Source organism: Platichthys flesus, chromosome 24 (assembly GCF_949316205.1).
Source record: "Platichthys flesus chromosome 24, fPlaFle2.1, whole genome shotgun sequence".
NCBI lineage: Eukaryota > Metazoa > Chordata > Actinopteri > Pleuronectiformes > Pleuronectidae > Platichthys > Platichthys flesus.
Genome location: NC_084968.1, coordinates 7,973,202 through 7,998,131, shown reverse-complemented (window position 1 = coordinate 7,998,131; position 24,930 = coordinate 7,973,202). Strand labels below are relative to the sequence as shown.

Below are 24,930 nucleotides of genomic sequence, written 5' to 3'. Positions count from 1 at the left end.
ACTCAGTAAAAACAACAGCTGCTGCTTAAAACAATAGCCCCGGCATCAAACAGGAGCAAGTGAGAAGGGGAGCGTTAGGAAGACACTCAAATATACTGTAACTCCCCGCCTGGAGATGAAAACTCGCAGTGTTGAAAAGTCCAGCGCCTCTGGCACCTTTCATGTTTTTCCTTTTCTGTTTCAGCTCATTGCTCAACCAATCTTCTCCCCACATAGTCACTTCAGAGAAATCAAAGGGCCACCTGGTTTAATAGGCAGAGTCTGGTTTGCATAACAGCTGCAGATAATGTGGCTACTCCTGCAATTTTCAAACTAAAACACAGCGTTTTTTTTACCAAAAGCCCGGTTCAGACCGGACATTTACATCTGTCCTGAGTGATCTGATCACAGGTCGGACAGCTCGGAGTGCAGATGAGACAGCACAACATTCAGAGGTGGTCCGGGACCCATGGGGCCACATTCTTTAACACGTGTTGACGCAAATCTGTCCACATTTAAAAAACGCCTACTCATTCGATGTCCTCTGGCCCACGACAGTTTTCACAATGACCCAAAACTATTTTGACTCTCTGCCGCGTTTCCCATACATTGATTTATTTGTGGCAGCTCGCCACAGTATCAACATTCATTGATGCCACAAATTGATTTTCTGTTTTATCACTATTTGGAATTAGTCAAATCTTATTTCGCTGCAGAGCTGTGTGCAGGGCATTGATTTGCCCAGCACCTCCTTGCGCCACTCTCTGTCTCTGTCTCTCTGACACGAACACACACACACACACACACACACACACACACACATATGCAAACACACTGATTACCTGTCATAGGCAGACTAGCTTAAAAGGACAACACATTTCAGTCTTTGTAAACAGCAATTATGTATATCTATTTGTATTTAGATAAGGGATACAAGAGCCAATCATAAGAGGTCACTGGAGACGCATGGATCCACGTTTTAATGTCAAGTGGGGAACTGATGTACTTGTTGATGTACTGCTGATGAATAAACAAATTCCGGATGCCACACATAAATGTACCAAAAGGGATGTGTCTTAAAACTAAGACATATTACTGCGGATGTAGCCTCGCTAAATCTATTCTGCATTTAGTCCAGGTAAAGCTTTGACTAGCAGGAGGTCAAGAACCCATGCTAAGAGTCTCCAGGGTCTTTTCTGTCTGACATCAGCTCTGACGACCGATCAGGCCTGTTTAACACTCCCAAGCTCGACCCCCCGCCAGCTCTAAGCCCTGTTTAAACTGCATGGTAGGGGAGCTGCCAAGGTTCAGCCAAAAGAGACAGGCAATGTGCATGTGCGTGTATGTGTGTGTGTGAGAAAGAGAGAGAGCGAGATAGAGAGAGAACAAGAACTTACCAAGAGGAGGGACGTCTGTCAGGTGAGCTGGAGAGGGAGCGCCCTCGGTAGTGCGAGGAGGAGCTGCGGGAGCCGGAGTGGGACCGGGAACGGTTGCGGGACCCGACGCTGGTCCAGCAGAAAGGCCTGCCGGGCGAGAGGAGGAGAGAGGAGGGCGGGGAGACGGATCCTCGTGAGGGGGAGCAGCTGGATGGTGGGGAACAGGAGGGAGAGCAGGGGGGGCAGTCAAAGAGTAGGTCCAGAGGGGTGCCCTCCCATGGATAGAGGAAGCGACTCTCGCGGCCCTCAACCGGCTCAAGCTCATCATGGAAGGGCAGGAACCCTGGGTGCAGGAAGCTGGAGCCGGGCTGCTTCTTGGAGCAGCTGTTGTCCACTCCCTCCTGAAGGGGCTGAAGGGCTGCAGCCTTGTTTGTCTTGCTGCCTGGTTCTTTCTCCTGACCACCCGGAGTAAAGAGGGCTTGTAAGGGGGGGCCAAAGTGCTTGTTAAGTTCTGCTCTAATATCTTGGTCGCATAAGAGCTTCCGGCTGGCGGCAGAAGGGTGTGGTTGGTCCCTGTCAGTCGCGGCCACCTGTGAGGGGCTCTGGGTGGTTTGTGTTAGGGTCTGCTTCTCCTGGAGCCGAACTGCTCTTCCATTCACAGAGGCAACATTCTGCTGCTTCTCAGCTAAAGGACCAGATGCAACTGATGATGGAGAGCAAGAGGATGAAGATGATGAAGAGGACGGTGGCATGGCTGAGTCCTTACATTCGACATGCCTGTCCTCCACTTTGCCTGTGGCAGGCTTGGGAGCAGCAGCGGCACCTGAGGTGACTGTCATTTCCGCTGCTGAAGTAATGGTAGCAGTGGCTGTGCCGCCGTCCTTCTTAGTGCTAGCTGACGCTTGGCAATAGTCATGGTCACTGTAGCTCCGGGGCGCCGCCCGCTTATTGTTGCTTTTGCTGCAAAGCTCCCCGAGACCGCCCACCGCCGTGCGTTTGGTGGCGGAGTAAGGGAGGGCGGTTGACGCTTTGCTCAGCTGGGCATAAAGCTCAGTCTGTTCGGGACCCTTCCTATTGGGGCCCCCGCCTGAGGCACCTGGGGCCGGGGCCGGAGCGCTGGGGCCCAACTCGGTCAACCTGGCTCTTTTGCATGCCAAGGCCGAGGAGGAACATGAAGACAACTTGGTTTTGAGCGATGCTTTGAAAGGATTCTCTTGACTGGCTTTGTGTGGGGGCGTGGTAGGTGGTGTCAGACCTGCGGGAGGATGAAGAGACAGTGGTTGGTGGATTGTTGGGAGGGGGGGGGGGGGCAATAAAATGAAAATGGAATCATAATGCAAACCACTCCAAATACCCCCCTCGTCCATCTATAAACTCCCTGGTCAGTTTATGGACAGTGGACACAGATACATGCCTGATTAAAATATTCACTTTCACTTGGCCTAATCCTGATCTCAATTTTATTGCAATCTTGACAGATTAATGTAATGCTTGGTGTAACTTAATATGGTGGCGCTGTAATACGGATGACTTGCCACCCCCATTCCTCTCTGACCTTGGAAGGATTCCTTTTCTTGAAAAGAAAAACCACAACACAAAACCCTGCAGAGGACAAACGCTATCCATGCATCCAATCAAAAAATAAAAAATAAATAAAGGTAAGTACATATATCATATCTGTGCCTGCCTCACACAAATGTCTGGACGGCAGCCAATTCATCCAAGTAAAACCATAGCCCTTTTAAAATAACCAGCACTGACATGACACCGGGCTTGTTTCAAGATGATCCAGCACCATCTCTCTCAAACAATGTGGGAAGGTCCTGCATTTCAATACGCCTAATGAACATGGTGATGCTGCCATGGCGAGATCTCTGCTTTGTCACGGAGGCGCAGGAAGTACAGGCGAATGGGTTGTCATTCTTCTCAGATGGCATATCCCTACTGCTTGTGCCCCCCCGTCCCTCCCCCCCTGCCTCCTACAGATTTACAACCAGACAGATGGCAGTTATATGGCAAGTCCTGAGATGAGCCCACTTTATAGCATTGTTAATGCACTCACACAAACAGCCGCCACCATTACTCTCATTCTCCCTTTCCTCCTCCTCCTCGCCTTCAGTCTCGTATTCTCCCCCTATCCTCTCTCTTCCTGTCTGCCATCTTCCACGGATCAGTCTCCGTTTCCCTCCCCTCCAACGCCGCTCCCCCCCGGCATCTTTTCCTGTTTCTGTCTCGTGCAGAACAAATGTGCCCCCACACTCACTCCTCACCAACAGTCTCTCGCTGGAGTCAAACTCAGGCACTTTGAAACACCTACGCTCTCCCCTCCTCTTTGACTTTCTTACAATACATATCACTCTTCCCCTCGCTAGTGAATTGCACCAAATGACAGCTATTAGTATCAAATCCAGTGTTAGAGTATGCACCGGGAAGACAGCTCGGCGAAGGGCGGGCGAAGCCTGATATATAAAAATGCAAGTTTGTGGAGCCACTTGCTGTGTTTGGAATGCCTGATCCATCGAATTATCATCCGACTTATTATCTGGATGTGTTTGTAAGTAGGACTGCAAGCCCCCGCTCTTCTCCATCCCCCCTTTTTTCCCTCACATCTTTCTCTTCCTCCTCTCAATTCCAGAGATGCAGACAGACATGAATGCTCTATGCCAACGAAATGAGCAACGTAAAAAGCGGAGGGGGGGGGGGGGGGGGGGGGGGGGGTTTGAGGTGCCGCACAATGCCTGAGGAACTTCTGTTTCGCCAATGAAGCACCATCTGTCCAAAACAATGCGTGTGTGGGGTCATAAACTAGGAGCGATGGAGGTGAAATAAATCAGAATTAGATAAATATGTGCCTCTCAGTCAATCTCGCTGGTGATGGACGATCCGCAGACACCAACACCAATCATGTGTCCACCGGAGAGAAAATGATGAGGCAAGTGAGCAAGACAGAACGAAAAAAGGGGTATTTTATAATCTTTGGGTCGTTTTTTTCCCTTTCTCTCGTCCAGCTGTAAATTGTGAGGAGACCTCGGAGCGAATAACAACTCCGGGCTTAAAGAGTTGATCCGCCGGTAAGCCGTGCAAATAGCAACACACAGACCACCCCAGTGTCATGAGATACAGTAATTAAAGACAACACGGCAGCACAGGGTAAATCTATTAGCTTGGCAGAGATTAGGCTCGAACAGTCCGATCCCCGGGGGTCTCGCTGCCTGTTGTGTGTCGAGAAAAACATGCAAACAGTTCAACGGGTGCTATTAAATAGTATTAGACACAACAGCACACCAGGTACAGGTCTATGTTCAACTGATAATTCCGTTTATCTATGTGAAGCAGCAGTAATCACCATTACTACAACTCGTCATAAAGTCATAAAGAAATATTTCACTGGCAGCGGTTCATGGAAAATTCCATAACTGAGTCGTCTACCTGACTTGAAGGTGGAGGGTGAGACTGCCTGGTTATCAGTAAAACCGGCATATATCTATTCAAGAGGAATGTTAGTCTAAATCTGCAAAGGACATGTAACTCCCGACCTAAAAGCTTCCCCCTCTGCTTACTGGGATCTATATCCATCGGTCTCATGCAGCACAAGACTCAAAAGCTAATCCCTAAGTAGGAAAGGGGCTCAGTAACCTGGAGCTTTCCGGACTAATGACTTCCCTGCTAATATTTAATCCTAAATTTGCGAAGGAGCTGGTCATACAGTCAGGTGAAGGACTTTATTCGACCGCGCTTGTAAAATGGACGCGGTGGAACAGAACGGACGCCTGATATTAGGCCACAGGTCAACAGGCTCGCCCACGTGCAGTAAAACAGCAAGAAATATTAACTGTGCTCGATTGCCCCAGAGCTTAAGCGGCCTGTCTCTTTGCCTTCTTAAGGTCTCAACAAGCATCACCTTTGACCCGGCAGGCTTGGCTACACAAAAAGAGTTAAACGGTTCTTCGACCAGGGTCAGGAGGACAAGAGTGAGAACCCCTGGGGTCTGACGTGCTGCACATTTCCATCCCCCACTAAGCAGAGGGTGCAGGCATGAGATATGGATCAGGACCATTTCCCTGGTTAGTAAATAAACACCTAAAGAAACCAATGTAAGGTTACATATTTCTAGAGGTTGAAGGGCTGCAGTTTTGTTTGTATTGACCTCTGATAATAAATCCTAAAGGGGATCATTAATAATTTGAGAGAAAAATTTTGGCCCAAGAATGCAGATTCTCTACATGTTTGTCTTAGTCGATTTCCTATGACGTGTAAATAACAAAAAAGGATGATGAAATCCCCTGAAAAACCCTCATATTTACAAAACAGCATGTACTATATGCGGGTGGAAATGCTGGAAGGTTACTCCCAAATTATCTAAATGTGTGCACGGCGAAGGAGGAAAGATGGAGCAGATCATACAGGCAAAACTAGATTAAGTAGCAAAAACCAATTAAAACAATGCCATTTCATTTCTCCTATGATGTGTGGGCTAAGTAAGCTGTCAGTCAGAGAGCATTAGGATCTGATAGAGGGAGAAGGAAAGCATATTAACGCTTCACTAACAGGGGAGGGGAGACGGCGGACGAGGGGAGGGGTTCGCTAATAAACCCTGGAGAGATTGGAAAGCCTAATCAATACTCAGGCACATAAATGTCCTCCTAGGCCTTCACCTTGAACTTTAAACTGTGATGGAACTATCAAGATGTTGAAAAGGCAGAGTTAACCCATTACTGGCAGCACGAGGGGAGGATTTCCACAGATCAGTCTCACAATAGGTACATTTGCTTTAAACAATCAGCATATGCTCACCTGGGGTTCCAGCAATCTCCACACTTAATGTGCATTCAATGGTTTTGTTCTCAAACGGTGATCCCTTGTGGTCACTGGAAGACAAAAAGAAAGGGCAGCATTTTACTTTCAATGTCAGAGTGAGATTTTTGGTGATCTCAGAAAAATGGAAATGAGTCACAAGAAATGCCTCAAGTTGGATGCTAGTCTATATAGCCTTCTTTGACGTTTTGCTTGTTGTTGCTTTTTGCCTAGAATAAGGTGGAAAAACTTCACACACTTACTTTGGAGACTCTGGGGTCAAAGGAAGTGGCAAGGTGGTTGGTTTGGCTGCAGAACACAAAGGAGCATGGGTAATTATTGATCTAGGTATAGCACTCATAGCAGAAGAGAACAGGTCCACATTCTGCAACTATTAATCTCAAGCTGGCCTAATAGATGCAGGTATCGCTAAAAATATAACACCCATTCCTAGTTGGAAAAATGTTTGTGCTTGGACGCTATAGTACCAAGCAAATGTTTTTTAGATAGACCCCGCTCTAACAATTTATTCTTTTAAGATAGACTTATTAAATCTGTGAGGCAGGATGAAGTGATGGCACATGTTTCGCAGGTGTCTGGGACTCAGACGAACCCGGCAACAAACAGATTGGAATGGAGTAAAGACATAGAGAGAGACAATGCCACAAACAAGACACATGACAGCGGGTGAGCCCCTCCTTGGACATCAAAGTCATAATTGCATGCACCAACAGCAGAGGAGGGGAGGAAACAAAAAAAGAAGGAAGAAAGGAGAGTCAAGGAAGCTTGTGCAGTTGCCCGAGGCTCTGGCCGACTTGTGCTCCAGCTAAGGGAACGTGGCTTTAGCAGCACAACGCTAAAGAGCAGCACCCGGGCTCTGGGTCTAAATGTACATATTTGGCACACTCAATCAGCAAAGGAAGGTTCAAGGGTCGACTTTATGAATACAAGACGTACAGTAGCAGGACAAGGCTCGCCCCTTTTCCCACCCCCTCCTTTTATTCTTTAACTTCACTCAATTTCAATTCCGAGAAGAATGCCTCCAGGATTAACAAAAAAGCATTGGCAAGCAGGCTGTTTGTTGTCATTGCTGTTTACGCTCTCAGAATGACTGTTAGATTCGAATTAGAATAGGGGTTAGTTGTGAAGTCAAACTGGGAAGTGGTTAGAGCAGGAGAGGGAGAAGAGAGAGCAGAGATAAGGCCAGTGGGGGGGATGCAGTCATGATTACCTAACAACGGGTGGCCCTGGTCGTCGGGGTGCTTGCTGAGCGCCTGCCTGTGTGGGTGCCCTTGCCCTTGTATGATGCAGGGAAGGCTGGGCTCTGCATTTCTAGTATCTGGGAAGAGTGGGCTTGGTGGCCACTGTGAGAGCACCACTGCAGGGCTTCCCGTGACACGGTCATCATCATCAACACCATCATCATCATCATCATTATGGTCAACATCCTCCCCACAGCCCCCTTGGATTGGCCAGCCCAGTTCTAGTCCAAAGCCAATGTCTAGCCCTGGATCTAGCTGGTTAACCCATTTCTCTAGGTCTAAGGCGAGAGGTGACCACAGAGGCCCTGAGTCAGGCACTTCAGCTTGACTTACTCCCCGGTTTTTAAAATCACTGGTCCCTCTGAACTCTTCCTCCTCCACCTTTGAAACAGCCTGGGATGTACTCTCAGACCCCTTACCTGCTAATTTGCCCTGAGTTCTGGGTAAAGGGGTGATCTTAGGTGGGACAATGTGGGTCAGATACTGAGCAGGCCTCTGTTTGGAGGTGAGCAGCTGGCTAAGTAAGGGGTGCCCCAGCTTCCCATCTCTTTTCCTAATAGTCACTGTGATGTGCCTTTGAGCTGCACGGCTGGCAACACTGCTCTTGCTACGGCCTTGCCTGCCAGAGCCCTTACTAGCCTGAGTGGCGCCCGCAGCCTCTCGGCAATGCTCACAGCTGTGACTCACCTCTCTGGGAGGGAGGGAATAAGAATGCATATACCTAATGAACCTAGCGGCGGCCAGGCGGCCCGCATCACCTGGCGGCCCTCCTTCTTCACTGGGCGGCCCGTGCTCCAGTTTGGGGCAGGCATGGCCGCAGGTGGAGGTTCTGTGGCCGACAGGGATAGAGGCACCCTCCGACTTCCCAACACCGCCATCGCGAGTGCACCGCTGCCACTTCCCAGCCCCAACACCAGCCACACTACACTCGCCTGCAGCCCGGCTCTCACCTCGCTGGTGATGCTGCTGCGGCTGCTGCTGCTGCTGCTGCTGCTGCTGCGGTTGTTGAGACTGCACAGTTGACTTCTTCTTGGAGGCGGTGGAGGAAGACGAAGAGACGGAGGAGAGGGAGGAGAATGAGGAGGTGGATGACGAGGACGGCGAAGAGGAAGAGGAAGAGGCGCCGAGCCCCAGGCCGCTCTTGTCTCTGCCACCGGCACCGACCCACGTGCTCTTGGCTTCACTGGCTTTGGTGTGGAGCAGGATGTCATCGGTGGCCGTCAGGTACTTCAGCAGCTCAGTGCAAGGCCGCCTCACCGCGCGGTTCTGTGTGATGGAGCCCCCTCTCGCTTTACCATTCCAGGGGCTCTCCGTCTGCACAATACGGCAAAAAAGAAAGACAGAAAATAAGTATTAAGTTTGCTTAAATAAAAAGGTTTCGCTCACTGGTAGTGCAAAGGTTGTGCTTTAATTTGGCACAAAAGTAAAAGCAGAGAGAGATGGAGCCAGAGAGGGGCTGAAGGAGTGACTCAGTCAGCCCGAGCACAGCGGTTGTCTGGGAGGCAATGGTGGGAGTGCGGTCCGCCCATCATCTTAATTGCGTGGCCCTCCGAGCACCACCGCGGCACTCTATACGCACACCATGTCCTCCGGGAGCCCTCATTCGCCGTGCTCCAGAAATGGATGACTCAAAGGCACGGTATGAAAATAGACTCTGTGAGGAAGGTTGTCGCACCACATGTGCAAACATAGTACGCACACTACACAAAGTCTGGGTCTGTGTTTACCACACAATATTATCATACAGAAGCTTTGTACCATCTAACGGTTTTATGCGCTGGGGAAAACAAAATGATCAGTTTGCAAAGGACACTGAAGATACAGCGTCCAGGTTTAGACATGCAATCTAAACAGATAACTGGAATCAAATACTTTTAACTTGTATTTCTTCATATTAATAAACATAACATTTTGCACTGACTTAATCTAATCTCAACCAACCGTACCCCCTGAAAGGAAAAAAGCTCCTTAGAGAGGCATCTAATGGGAATATCAAATCTGATTGATCTTGTCATCTCAAGGCGTCAATCTCGCCACAAGAGCGCCCGACGCCTTTTTTTTTCCTAGCAGGCACCATACCAAGGCGGGATAAATGGGGGAGCTAATGAGACAATGGTGCCGAAGCATCGCCTAGAAAGCCCAACAGCAATCAGCCTGTTTTCATTACGGGGCGGCCCCCTGAGAGAGTCGAACGGAGCAGTAGTCTAACATCTTCTAAAGGCGGCCACCAAAACAAGAAAAGAGGAGAGGGAGAGCAAGAAACCGGAGCGGAATAACGGAGTGAGGCAGATAAACCAAAAAAAAAAGTGATTGTACACGAGTGAAAAGAGCAGCAAAGCAGTGCATGTGCTTGTATGCGCGCGGGTGTGTGTGTGTGCGTTTGTGTGTCCCTACCTTGACGACGGCAGGTGGTGGTCTGATCCGGTGGTTGCTGCTGGCTGCATGGTTCTGTGCCTTGCCACCTGTGTATTGATTATAGCTGAGCTGGGAGTTTGCGGGCGCCAGAAGGAGCTTCCTCAGCTGCAAACGGACCCAAACAGAACAAGAGAAAGTGGTGAGGGAGCGGCGGGGGAGAGCGAGCGCAGGCTACGCAAATCACCATTTTCTTTCAATTAGACAGCCTGCGCTTTTGTAAATGCAGCAACAGAAGAGACCGCAGTTAGGGAAGATAAAATCACTCACACATTTAGAAGATTACAGACTTTTAAGCAATTTATAATATGTGATAGGGCAATTTAAGTTCCTTCCTCCCTGTGCAGGTGTTATTGTGCACACACAGTCAGGCCTCTCAATTGTGATTGAATAAACACACTGGGGCAAGTGGCTTAAAGGTCATCTGGAAGGGACCGGCATGGAATAAAATGGACGATAACGGAACATAACAAAACATTTTAGGTCAAAGCCTTTAAGCTGGAGAAACGCCAAGATGGTGCGGTTCTGTGTAAAAATAAACAAGACAGCACAAAGTTAACCAAATGGCCTCCTTTTCCCCCCGTCGTTTTTGAGAGGCCTGTCTTTTTGGCCGAGTATTGACCTGGTCACAGGGGGATTAGTTGATGCCTACTGAGAGTAGATGAGATGATATCACTTTCTTCCCCCCTCCCTTTTACTTTCATTGTGTACCAGGTGGATTTCTGGGCCTGTGGCACCGTCCCACTGCCGCGTTCATATCATTGAACCGGCGCCACAAAAGCGCCGTTACGTAATTAGCGCCGAGCGGCAGACACACTGATCCATTTAATTTACTCCCTGCATCCGCATGCTCTCGCTGCACATATAGTGGGAGCATTGTGACAAATGTGTGGATCGGGTGCTGCCAAATGCAGAATTCAAAACTGCCAGTGTTGGTGCCCAGCTTTGTTGAAGAGTGTTATCTGGTGTCTGCCATGGACTGGACCAAATAAACAGTGTGTGCATGGTGGGAGGTCAGGTGTCAGTTTTGATGTTGGAGCAGTGACTTGGAGAATAATGAGAAAGAGGAGCTGCTGGACCTACCAGGGAAGGCTCCTTGGGCTCTGGGGTGCGCGGCGAGCCGTCGGGGGAGGAGGGACAGCTCCGGTCACTGGCATTGGTCACGTCCCCATCTGCCAGGGCCTCAAACGAAGGCAATCCGTCCTCATCCACCGGGATGCTGTCCAGGGTCTCTGTAAGCACTGCCAGCAAGTTGGCCTCATTTTCTTCATCTATCTTCTTAGGAGGGGGAAAAGGGGGGGAAGACAGAGACAGAAAAACAGAGAGACAGGAAAAATAGGACATTTTAGTCAGGGGAAGTTGCATCTCTTCTTTTTTTTTTCTTGGGGTAAGTAAAGATAGTGGGTGGTTGCATGCAGGCTTGCATTGCTAATAGAGTGGGAAGACTTGAGCTGGCTCTATTCTGGCAGTCTTTTTAAAAAACAAAATTCACTCTGCGCGCAACTGAGTCAAGCCTGTCACTCATATTTTAAACACGCAGCTTACTGGACCAAAATAATATCTCCCCCAAGAAACCCATTACCAGGGCTGACAAGTAGCAAGTATCCAGGGAGGACAGGAGTGGATTGGGGTGTGTTGTGGTATACAGAGGGGTTTGTTTTGGGGTAAAGGAAACGACGAGAGGAAGTCGACTCTCCTCCTCTCGTATGACGATCGACGTGCCGACAAGGTGTGCACAGGCAACCCTCAGATAAGTAGAATTACCACCCACTAATGCTGACAAAATGTGAAACATTTGAAATGTTTGGCATGACAGCTGATGCTCACAACAGGCGGGAAGTTACCGATCAACATTTCAAGAAAAATAAAGCTTGTTCTTGCCACTCAGCTCCTCTTTGACGTAGCGGAGGAGTTGTTTTCTTGCTGCAGCTGGCTGTTTAATGGTTGAGATTATAAGAGTGTGTGTTTGAGAAATAAAGTAAGGGAGAGATGAACATATAGAGAGGGATAGAGAGAGTCAGGGATGAACGATGGGAGATGCTAGCTAATGACATGGGAGTTCTGCTGTGGATAATAACTATGCGTATAAGGAGAGAAAAGTAGAGATATTAAGACTGAGGGGGATGCAGCTTTCCTGACAATGGGTTTGTGTGTGTCTGTGTGTGTGTGTGCGCCTTTACACAGACGAATGACAACTTGTGACAAGTGACAACAGGAGCTGTACGTTCCAGGGCCATAAAAGCCCAGGGGACTATAAGACGGAGGAAAGATAAACAGCGTCGGCACCGTGGGATGTTCCGTGGCCAGTCCAACACCGGCAAATCCCTTTATGCACACGACAGGATTATCATCGCTCGACACCGGAGTGCGGCCATCATTATGCCGGGGTGCCCACCAATTTCTCAGATACCAGCGCGGCGTCCCTAAGACTCGGAATCCAACATTGCACGAAATTTCCCCACCCACTTGTGTCCGTCCACCCCACTGATTTTACGCAATTACACACCCACCGTGGATGGCACAGCTGCAGATTCGCCAAAGACACGGTGGCCATTTGAATGCTTTTCCCCTCCTCCAATTTTCAGATATGGCACACATTGACATGTTGGACACGCAGGTAGCGAGCTAACAACGAGTAAAACATTAATCTGATCCTCATTGAGCGAATTTCTCTCCTAACAACATGAGCACTCAGTCATTATTAAAAAATGATAAAGTGGACATATTTCACTGAGATAACACAACATGGACTGGGGGCCGTGCCAGATTGGCAAGCAAATGCCTTGCAGGAAATTGCTCCGTATGAGGTGGGCATGCTGTTTAATTACCTGCAAGGAGCTTCAAATCCACTGTGCTGGAACCACACGCTACCAAATATTCGCCATTTTCCAGCATCCCAAGTTATTACCTGAGCGCTAAGCTGGTATATTAACCGCTGATAAATCCGGAGCGCCTTTTCTCAGCCCAAACATATACATCCTCGCAGGAGAAATTGAAAGGAGGATCATTTGGGGATTATTACAAATGAGTCTTTAACGAGCCAGAAATGTATTTAGGTGCAAGCTAACCAACCAGTCAGGCAGTGCTGTATTTTGGTGCCATTTTATTCACCTCACTCCAGTAGGTTCAAGACTGTACACTCAGTAGAAATTACAGCCTGTGCCCCTGTGTGACAGTAGTTACATTAGAAGTTGAGAGGGCTGTGCAAGCTTCATTATGACACGGTTTGGAGAGGATTGGGGAATTTCTGAGGCTGTGGCTCAAATGTAGTGATTTCAATCTTGTTTCAAAAACCTCCACCAATTGGCAAGCTCCCAGTGGCACACTGTATTCCCGAAGATAACCCAGAAGGGACTCTCGTATTCTGAAAGAGACACTTGTAAAACCCTGAGTCGTGACGATCATGCTGCAGCCGCTGCTGTGGCTCTAGTGGAGGCACTCACAGGCCAAGTGGGGATTTGAGAAACTGGGGTAAAGAGCAAACCTCAGTGATCATTTCTACTCCGGTGGGAGCATGATCTATTACTCCTCTACAGGAGGGTGAGCCAACTGAGGGCCGCACCTCGTGGAGTATCCACACCAAAGTCAATCTACCGCCAGTGACTCACTCGCCCCTTGTTTATTTATAAACAAAATCTGTGTGTGGGTGGACTTCAGGAGCTATGGCCCCCAAAGGGAGTGACGGCAGGATAACCTGGCAACCTGCTTGTGGCCATGTCCACTTATATTGATGAGTACAGCAGCTACTGAGAGGAAAAGAGGGCAGCAAGAACAAAGAGAGAAGAGAGAATTTGTCTCGGCGGGAGCACTTTCTCGCCCATCCCGCTTAATGGACCTCACCGAATTAAAGAGATCTTAACAATCCTGGGCTAATTGTGGGATCACAATATATTAACCCCGCTCCAATTCTAAAGGGTGCCATTTTGAGCCTGCTTTATTCCAAATGCTTCAATTAGCCATAAAGCATGCTGGCAAGTGCTGGCAGAGCTGCTCTCTCCCCTGCTTCACCCCAGCTTCCCCACGTCGGAGAAACAAGTCCAGTTGTTCATTATTAGGTGAGGCCCCTTTGTTATCAGCCCGTCTTTGAGTTTGTCCTTGCCTCCGACACTTTTATTGAGTTCCATAGCACAACATTGTGTTCCAGCAGATACTATTCACACAGCTGATAACTGAAGGTGAAGGTGCTGTTTTAAACAAACACTCAGTCCTGAGCACTGGGGCAAATGGCCAAATTAAATCTGCTAATTGCTTCTTGAGGATTCCAAGCTCCTGAGCAAATTTGCCAGGGATCAAATTTTAACGAGCTTTTCGGGGCAATGCATCATTTACATGTTAAAAGGAACCAAATGTGTTGTGAAAGTGCCAGAATGATAGACCTGATCGCTGAATAAGAGCAAGTGGGAGACACTTTGGATGTGGAAAGATATCTCTGTTTAAATGGGTAAGCTGGTATTTAAAGTTCTGTTTATTGTCACTCTCTTTCGCTCACTCCCTCTGCAAATAGAGGAATGGCGAGCACTTCAGACAGAAAATATTCGTAATAAATTGGCCCCCAAATTGCATGGTGGGGTCAAATCTGCGCCTTGACAATTTAATTGCATTGCCTCATCCCAGCTTTTATATTTTGTGTCTGCTCTTCTGCTCTGTCGAAATTTCTAAAGCATTCCCTTGGATGAGGTTAAGCTAGCCAGACCTTCTCATATTGGCCCAATCGTGGCACAATCAGAAATTGCGGGGGGGTAAATGTATGTGCGGCAAGTGGGAGCGGTGGTATCAAGTCGTCACCTCTCGAAAAGCAGAGCAGCTTTGGATTTGATAAACAAATAATGTCATTCTGCGTTATTACCCAAGGCCCCCAGATTTCAGAGGAAATAAATCAAAGTCAGCCGTGCTGCTCAGGTGTTAGTCAGGCCTGACACGTCGGCCGGTCACACAGGAACAACATATGGCAGCGGGAAAGGAGGGAGGAAAGGGAGGCAGGGATGGTAAGGTATGATGGGACGCACGGCGGAGAGACAAATCATGGCAGCCACCAGAGACGTCTGGTCATTTAGCACGAGCTCACTGAGATGTAGAGAGGGTGATTATGGCCTATATGGAGCAATGAAACCATACATAACACTGTTAAGTCCCCCTGTGTGCCTGTGTTTGTGTGTCTGTGTGTGGGTGAGAGGCGGCGGTTACGCAGTCCACTTTAAACCTCTTCACGCTGCAGCAAACCGACTGCTCTGATTGGCTCTCGTTTTTCCATCTGACTACGTGGTCAACAGAGCTGTTGTTGCGACCTTGTGTGTTTGAGATACGGTCCACGCCCGAGCACCAGGCGGCCGATTTCAGCCAACATCAACCTACTTCGCTGTAATACCACAACTGGCCTCGCGATAATCCCTCCATCCTGGCAGGAATTCACTGGTTTGTGCCTCCGTTTAAACAAAAATGGAAACTCTCTGAATTAAGACTAAGTGCTGGTATACAGGGGCAGACTGTTTAGGTGCCAGATGTCTGTCTCAGCTTAGAAGGCTATGCGAGTTATAAATCAGTGAGGAAACGGTCCGACCTATCAATGAGCACTTGGATGTGTGTGTGTGTGTGTGTGTGTACAGAGATGAGGCATCTCCTGGGAACCATTTGAGACTGTTAGAGGCCTATCAGATGAGCTGATGGGGGTAGAAGAGAGGGGGGGGAAGGAGAAAGTGAGAGGGGGGGGGGGATATCGGCGAGTGACTGCGAGCCAAAGAGAGAAAGAGAAACTGTTGTTACACATCCTGACAAGAGGCTGGATTCAATTGAGACACCGACCCAAGGGATGCCAACACATGCTGTTCTTTCTGGTTCTCCCTGGAAGGAAATGGGCTGAAACCAACCACCTGAACTCTGCCACACATCTACTGGGATCAGCTGAGGCTGAGGTCACATGCCTTCGCGCCCACCCGGCACCTTTGTTCCGACTGTGGGTCAAACGTCACGCAGTCGTTGCGTACGTTTTCCACGAAAGCACAATGGATCCCTGTGAGCCAACCGCATAATTCAGTGCATGCAGGCCTGTGCGAATATGAAATCACACACACTCTCAAACAGCTATCCAAACAACTGACAGCATTATGGGGGGGGGGGGGCGTCCTGGTGGAGCCTCCCCATCTACAGTCCTGCCCCGAGCTGCTGTTGTTTTCCTCCTCCAGCCGTCCAACAGATGGTCCAAAGCCACCGTTTGCTAACACCGCAGAGTCGCACACCACCGTAATGACTGGACACTCGCTCTTTTGTTTTTTGGCAGCCGCCTCCCAATCGGCTTGGCACGAGAAAACACTGATTGCTGTGATTGCTCTGCCTCTGACTTGCTCTGGCGGCCGCAGCGGGAGGGAGAGGAAGAACAGAGAGCTGGAGCCGAGAATGACGAATATTCAGTGAGATGCAGGGACGGGATGAGGAATGGTGCTATCCTCTGCTTTTTTTCCGCCTAATGGCATGCAAATAGCTATTTGCTTAAGTCGGCAGCTCTGAATGTGCACCACTAAGCAAGGGGCCTTTGAACATACTGTTACACTGTTGATAATGTGTCGGGGGAACACAGGGAGGGGGCGGACCAAGCTCAGAGCGGAAAGAAAATGAGCATAGAGACTGTTTCTAATGTCCATCTTGCTGAAATAGACACTGTCACGTTTCCTGGCTGGAATGTGAGTCTTTCATCAGCAGTGTGGCTGTTCATAAAAGAATCACACACACACACACACACACACAAAGAGGGACGGTCACTTTGGTTTTGACATTTACATAGATTTGCGAGGGGAGCAGAATTGAGCAGACATTTTTATTTTTTGCACAGCGGACCCAATGTTATTATCCCCCACTGACACCACCTTTATATACTTACAATCACATGGCACGCACACACACACACCTGCACACAAATGCTGCTCCTGACCTTTCAGGGCCTGCCAAGCCCATCGAGGGTTTGTGAAGTTTCATTTGTCACAGTAATGTCTTCCCCGGAAAGATGCCAATGCAAAGAGGGGCCATGGCGCGGCGGACAAGATATGGCGCCTTCCCGCTGTGTTTGTCTCTTTTGCGCGCACGTGTTTGTGCATATGACAGGGGATGCAATATCACAAATTTATGGTAATTGAAAAGGCAGAATCTTTTGGGGGAAATGCAGTCAATTTGATTCTGCGGCACAGAAGGTCAACCCTATTCAATTTGCACTCAACGCCGTACGCGGTGCGACAGGGAAACACCTGAAAGCAAACGATATTATCGGGGCCTCACAGGCTTCAGTACTTACCCGCTGCATAAAAGCTATTTGCTGATTACTAAATAAACGCATTATCTTTTACCTTGACTTCTGTGTGCGCGGGTGCCTTGTCGCGCCTGGATCCAGGTAGGAGGCGGACGCCGCAGTGTGCCTGCCTCTTAACCGTGTCGCGACTTTGCGAGCATGTTATCTGAGCGGTTCTTGTTACCCTGTGCACTTTCAAGTGGCATGTGTGTATGTGCGGCACGTGTGGTGGCAGTGGTCAAGCACGGAGGACTTCACAAGCCTTTGCATGTCGTGCGAGAGGATTCGATGCGGGGACGAAAACAAATCAAAGCAATTGTGGATGCAAGTCGATACGATAGCGACTACTCGACACTATGGGAAAAGATGAGGGGGGAGCCTGAGAGCTTTTCTCTTTGAAGCATCAACATCCAATGTCGAGCCGTATTTCATCTTAATTTAGGATCTATTCTCCGCGGAATGCTGATCATGTTTCGCTTTTCACAGCTTCAGTTTAGCCGAGCATACCCACCACACATGCACAGACTAGAAGATTGTGTGATATCTGCCAAATGCTAAATGATCAATGACCACTGACCACTTGACGACAATCGTCCGACACTCGAAATCTCTTCCCAATCGGCCCAATCAACTTATTATACCACGTGGCCCACAGCCACATGAAAAGAGCCCTAACTGACCATGTAGGATTGCCTGAAAATGGTCTTGTGAGAGGAGATAGACAATTTTAGAGCTGTTGACTTCCCGGGGTCAACAGCTCTATCAGGGCAGAAACAATTTATCCCTGATACACCAATTCACGATGTCACCAGATCAGCTTTATGCCAAATAACCCTGTTTGTCTTATCAAGCGATCAGACTGCCAGGAGTTAAGCTTTTACCTGTGTCTATATCCATCCATGAAATGCATGACTTTTATTCTCGTCTTATTCTCCAGCAAACAACTCTGCACTTAGAAGTTTTTGTTTTACAAAAAGAAGCATGGGAGGAATTTGTTTTTTTTGTATCTGCGGGGAGATCAAATGTCTGTAAAAGCTTCTGCTTTCAGATTAGACTCAGCAGCTACTGATTGGGCAGCAAGTGAGTCATCCAAGCATCCAGTCACTCATGCAGCAGCAGAGCCTCAGAGAGCCTCTTGAACTATTTGAGGCCTGTGCAGACTTAAATGCTTCAGGGGGGAAATAAGCTGGAGCTATAAGCATGCAGTGCACATCATAAAGCTTAGTGAGAATGGAGGTTTTTTTTCTGCATGGATGACAAAGCTCTTAAAAATAGACTCTCAACCAGGGAAAACTAGTCCTTCACATGTACAGTACAAGATTGCAGGGCACAGGGCCAGAGACGCGTCAAAAGGAAAATCACCAACATTAACGAAACCTTGTAAGAGCAATCAGAGTAATCAAACACTTATATGGCCTTTTCGTTTGCCCTCGATTAATCCAAGAGGGCATGATGACTTCACAACAGCCATTGTCCACATGAAGAATATGTCCACACAATCAGTTCTTGTATTTGCTGGTATTTATGGATTTAACTCCCACCTTGCTGTTTTAATATTTACAGGTTTAGGACATTCATTGTATGGCAAGGTGCAAACGGAGGGGACGCAAGGTGTGGTCAGAATTGCTGCCCTTGCACATTTCTGGCTTTTAAATCACCCTGTTAAATCTGCCAGCAGCTACCCCCCCCCCCCCCTTATATTGTCATTAATCACCGAACAATATTTATCGTTCAGAATCAATAAAGTTCTTTCGAACCTGTGTTGAAAGAGACAGAATGTGGCAAAATCTACTGGAGCAGAAGGGCTGGCCGGGGCTACTGGCACGGCTAGGTATATGCTGGCACAGAATACGCACACACACGCACACACACACACACCTGGGATAAATTGGCCTCACCTGAAGAAGGGGGGGGGGGCAGTCTATCGCTCAAAACTGATGCTTCACCGTGAATTACTCCAGCCTCTCGCCTCCCTCTGTTTTTTCTTTTTCACACTGATTTCTCTCCATCTGCTCTTGCTTCCACTATTCGCGGGCGTCTACCTGACACTCTCTCTCTCGCTCTCTCTCTCTCTCATCCACTCATTTCATCTCTATGCAAACACCCTCCCGCGCATCCTGTCTCGTTTCTTTGCACAAGAGGACGAGCATAAAAGCATTCGAGCAATCCATTGTTTATACCATCCTCCCGCGCCAAAGTGGACGCTACTAAATAATACAAAGAAGAAGACTGGTCTGATCACATGACATCCTTGCCACATGTTGCTATGTGTGTGTGTGTTGAGATGGGGGTGGGGGGCGCTGGATTATTGGCTTAGTGTTTTGGCCAGGTTAAAGTAAAACAGCCCAGAAAGGCTCTTAGTAGAGATTACCCCAGGTACTAAAAATAGTCATTTTCACCTGATACACACACACAAACACACACACATACATGTGAACGCACAAAACAGAAAAACATGATTGTGTTGTTTGTCGGTCCAGAAAAGATCACTGTCTGATCTTTGTGCAGGGGTGTCTCAATTACACAAAGATGCACAGGCCCACGTATACACGGGTGGCTCTGGTGTGATGAGAGAGATGGGTATCCACTGGGGGGCAGGGGATCAGCTGGGGCAGGAACACCAAACCATGCCTCAATCAGCACCAGCGGCCTACAGGGAATGTAGATTTGTGTGTGTGTGTGTGTGTGTGTGTGTATGAGAGAGCAAAAGAGAGAGAGAGGGAAAGAGCCAGACAGGCAGCCAAGCAGCCACCGTGTTCCCTTCCTCTTTTTACTAAACATTCCCGAGGGCACTATTTTTTCTCTTTTTTGGCCATACACCCCCCCCCCCCACATCCTTTTATTTTATCTTTATACCCCTCGCTCCTTTCCTCCTGCTGGGCTTTTCATTCCAGAGGCAACTGTTGAAGGCCAGAATATATTTGTTTAGCCGCTGCAGCTTCAACTTCCCATCAGCCAGGAACAAATGCTTTGCCTTGGGAGCGAAAAAAGACAGAGGGAGGACGGGGAGGGGGAGAGAGACGGGGATGGCAGAGCCCACAGTGTGGGCCCTTGTTGTGGAGTGGATCTGACAGACGCTCCGAGACGACACGGGCCCCGGACAGCCAGAGTCTGCATCTCTCTTCTATACGTCTGTGGCTGTGTATCTTGAAACAGCGTCATTTGCCGGGGTGGACACTGATGGAGGATTTCTCCCGTCACAACGCATCGGCACGGCAGAATAAAAACAGGAGGGATCTCGCGATGAGGAAAGCAGGGTGTGTTCTAATAGGACTCACTCGAGAAAATCATATTATACTGTGGAATATGATAATTCATACACCCTTTGGTGGAGCGGTGAACTGGTGCGGGTGGCGTTCTCTCAAATGTCAGCATAAATTTGCAAAATAAACGTAAGCGGCATTCAGCAGGGAGTAGGAACAGGGACAATAAGGGTCTCTGCTGTCTGTGCTTGTGTGTGTGTGTGTGTGTGTGTGTGTGTGGGCGTGACAATTCCTCTCACAGGGTCTCCGACTTCGCTCCTGTCTCAGCTCGCGGGAGAGTCTGTCGCCAACAAGTGTGCAAGCTAATCTACGCTTACACGTGTATTTGCAGGGGGGTCGGGGGGGGGGGGGGGCACGAAAGAGCTGCTCGGAGGAAACGTTTTTCATCGCGGCATGTTTCATCAAAGCCTGCTGAGAGTGACCCGATCAATCCAATCTGCCGTTACTTAAGAGTAAGCGCCCGAGCATCTGTCCAAGGAGGCACAAACAAGCGAGACGGGACGCCATCAGGCCTTTTCGAAACATCGGATGTAATCACACGCCGTCTCCTGTTGCTGGGAGTAACATAAAAGAGTTTGCATCACTGCCTCAAACCCAGATACAGTGTGTGCGCTCACGTGTACACACACACACACAAGGCACGTCCCTGTATAATATCAGAGTAATGCTTTAAGCCTCGGCATCTTATTTTACTACCTGCAAAGCCCACAACCTTTTAACGTCCAATCCGTGGGCTTTTCGTTCAGCTGGCCCGGGTCCGAGCTTCGCCTGGTCTAAAGGTTTGTCTCGGTCGCTGCCCATCTGTCCCCACGTCCTTTTTCTGTCCGTCCCCGCGCCTCCTGTTGTTTCCGCTTCTCTCTGTCCGCACCCGTCCCCTTTCCCCCCCACACCTGTCCGTCCATCATCAGGTGCGCCAGCGATATCATGTCAGCTGCGTGCCAATATTCTTGCATCATCACGTGCGCCGACCCGCGGCGACCCGCGGCCTTCCGGCAACTGTAAATGCCTCCGCTCTGTACATGTGTGATGTGGCGTGCGGCCTCCCAGCATGACCCGTCACCAGGGGGTGGGGGGGGGGGGGGGGGGGCTGCGGGGGTCTGTCCACGTCGGAATGCAAAAATCCAAATAAGTCAAAAACCAACGAGACAAGTCTCCATCAATCAAACGTTTGAAGCTCGACAGGAAACCCGAGCGGGGGACCAGCGGTTAAAGACACATTGGGTCACGCTTCTGTGCTGTTATCTTTGGCAGTACATTGGGAACTTAGTGGAGTGACCACCCCTTAACAACTGCGGCCCAAAATAGACGCTGGACTTTCACAGTCGGCCCCGTTCTGAAGAGGTGTCAAACACACTGTGCCAGGAGCAATAGCTGTTATGTGTGTCTGTGTGTGTGTGTGTGTGTGTGTGTGTGTGTGTGTGTGTGTGCACGCGCTACGAAGGGGGAGGTGCGGGGAGGGGGTGTATCATTCTCCACAATTCGTGTCAGGGACAGTTGGGACAGTGGCAGCGAATGGAGCCAAAGGCCGGCAAGAGGACGGTTTGTGATCTGTTTGAAGACTGTATCCTACTTAAGAAACTGAAAACACACACAGACACACACACACACACACACAGAGACAGAAACTCTCACACACCTACTCTGCTTATACAATGTGCAACACACAATTTTCATCGACCCCCTAAAGCCCGAATAAGATTTCCTCTGATGTGACAGCAATATCTCCATTCCCAGCCGTACTGCATTACCAAGTCAAGCTCTGTTTACTTATTTGCTTTACTGCCTGTCACATGGAACCATAACCTGAATAAAAAGCCGCAGCACAACACAAGAAAAAGCAGTTGGTCTTTATGTCTGAGCTGCAAATCATTTCAACTGTCGACTTGAACTCATGAAAGTCGGTTCAGAGAGTGTGTTGTTCTACGGCCAGGGGCCCCCATGTGACAGCTGCACCCAGCTGTTACACATGTTACTCAGGGCAGCCTCGATAATCCGCTACCTGCTTTTTTTTCCCTACCACACACGCACGCTGGTTTATTAAGTGGATGTACCCACGAGAGAGGGGAAGGGAAACGGAAAAAAACAACAACAGAGAAATACACTCGCAGGCTTTATATCTGACCAGTTATTAGCCTGTCTTTAATCTTCAGCTTCTTATTGGATGCTTCTCAGCTCTGTGTACAGGCCAATCAGGGAGGGGGGGGGGGGGGGGGGGGGGCCGGAAGCACGGCTACAGCCCCAGCCCTCTGATCCTTGCCGAGCAGCAAACTTTCCCCTGTCAGATTAAGTAGGATTAGCCGGGTCCTGCCGTATGATGAACTGAAGCCTTTCCATATCCTGAGCATAATACAATAGTGTGCTGGCTTGTTGGGGGGGGGGGGGGGGGGGGGACACTGCACACTTGCTGCAATGTACAGTATTTGCATGGATGCAAACATGTGCCCATGCAGACGCTGGTTCCGAAGTCACACGCTGCTTTTTCGCGGGGGGGGGGGGGGGGTCGGTCCCCCATTGCGGTCCTCAGTGGGTGCTATGTTCCATTGTGTTGCACACACATAGACACACATAGACACACGCGCACGCTGTCACTGGTATTTTTATCCATCCCCAGAGCCACTCGTTGGCTTCAAGCCATATCACTCTCAGACGAGAGAGGAGCCTCGGTCACACCAGCTAGTACTTAAGGCCCCCACCACCCCCACTTTATGTGTGTATGTGTGTATTGGGGGGTGGTCCACAGAGGTAGAATGTGTGCTGATATAAAGGGACTCAGAAAAAAAAAGTGGTGGGGAGGTTAAACGTGGAAAGAATTTAGTCTGTTATCAACTGCTGCCTGCAAGACCACTGAGGAGACGCTCACACACACAAACACACACACACACGCGCGCTAAGACCCTGAAAACGTGACTACATGACAGGGCCATAGGCACAGACACACACACAACACAAACAAATACACACACACTGCCTCCTCAGACAGGGTTTTTCCTCCTGAGGCGAGGCAAAAAGCATCCAATCTCAGTCTTTCTTGTCTATCTCTGGCACTGATAAAGGCTTATAATGAACTGGGGACTGGAAGTCAGTCCCCAGACCGATGGCTTTATGGCCTCGGCCAGATCATCACCCTCTGCGGACTTCGTTTTGTCACCGGGCGAGCGCAGAGCGAAAGCGTCAGATAGAGAGAAGGATTTGAGGAAACAAGACAGAAAGAAAACTCAATCGGACGGGAGGAGGAGGAGGAGGAGGAGGAGGAGGGGGCAAAGATTAGAAAGTTTTACACTCCAACCTTTGAGAAGCGTTTCGCAATACCAGCATAAGCAGAGTTTAACCACTGGAGCGATCTGTTAGATGTGTGCCGCTTTACTGACTCAGTGCTGAAATAAACTCTAAGTTTTGATAAGGTGGATACAAACACGGGGACCAAGGTTCTCCTGGGCTTATCGCTCATCAAGTTATCGCCCCCATTTTGTACTTGGGAGCTATGTGAGAGCACGTTCTTAAACCCGCCACCTTTGTTTTTTGGGCTCGCATTCAAGTATGTGATAAAGCTTGTGCTTGCTGGGGCATGTTATGATATCAGCTCACTCCTGACCACCACCCTGGATCCAAATATCCTCCATGAGTCTCAGTGTGAAGCAAATAAACCATGTTATGAATGCTCAAGGAAATGACTGATAAAGTAATGGATGGTAAATACTGACGCTGAGATTTTCAAAAAAACAGCTGTTAGCTTTACTTACCTCAAAAAGATTCGAGGCCTCATTGCCGTACTGAGTGGAAATGATCTCCGATTGGGTCGCTGTACCATTTGAGGCCACCCAGGAAGCTGTCTGCGTCTAAGTCACTGACGTCCAGCTCTGAGAGGTCAAGTTCTGGGAGGTCTGGGCAGAGGGGCTGGTCTTCACCAACCAAGGCAGCACACTGGAGAGAGAGAGAAAAGAACAACAAAAGATGGTCAGACCGATGTGACATCTCCATCACGTGCAAAATCTCACACTGAATTCCTCCTTGAACCTGCTGGTGAGTCGCAAAACCAAAGGAAACTTGTATATTTTACACATTCCGGACAAAAGAAGGATCCAAATAGGTCTTTCACTTTCACGTGACACACTTACAGGCCATCATTAATCCATCCAGCCCTCCTTGCGTCTCTCACTATTGCTCTATTGATTATTAACAGAATGTGTTTTTGGCTGCAGATCAAGGCGAGTGAAACCCTGCGAGCCTCCTGTTGCACTTTGTCCCCCCACCATCCCACCGTCACTGCCTTTGTGCTACTCTGTGCCGCCAGCTGACATGTTGTATTCACCAGACACTTTTTCATGTTATCTAGACAATGTGTGCTGTATGTAGCAGCTGCTCCCGTTTCCTCGGCATGGAAAAAAATCATCAGCTCTGATGCGGTTGCAAGGAGACGGGCTCTGAGCTGTGAATCAAGCATGGGTTCTGGTGATGGGGAAAAGTTGTTGGAGAGGAGGGGAGGGAATGTGCAACAAGTTTGGCTCGGCTGATTCTGCAGGATCATTCAAAATGAAGGAGAAACCTATATTTCTTGATGCTCTACAGTTTTT

The 24,930-nt window shown here is 48.9% G+C and overlaps 1 protein-coding gene across 1 annotated transcript in view; it reads right to left on the bottom strand.

Moving 5' to 3' along the window:
- The window catches only part of ppargc1a (peroxisome proliferator-activated receptor gamma, coactivator 1 alpha), a 35,185-nt gene extending 10,261 nt beyond the window's left edge, over positions 1–24,924 (bottom strand). Inside the window, 8 exon segments of the mRNA XM_062384195.1 lie at positions 1,377–2,610; positions 6,150–6,223; positions 6,413–6,458; positions 7,381–8,725; positions 9,806–9,931; positions 10,907–11,101; positions 24,100–24,153; positions 24,155–24,924. Of these exon segments, the coding sequence (XP_062240179.1) occupies positions 1,377–2,610; positions 6,150–6,223; positions 6,413–6,458; positions 7,381–8,725; positions 9,806–9,931; positions 10,907–11,101; positions 24,100–24,153; positions 24,155–24,337 (3,257 nt within the window). The 5' untranslated portion in view covers positions 24,338–24,924.
- Positions 24,925–24,930: the final 6 nt, after the last annotated feature.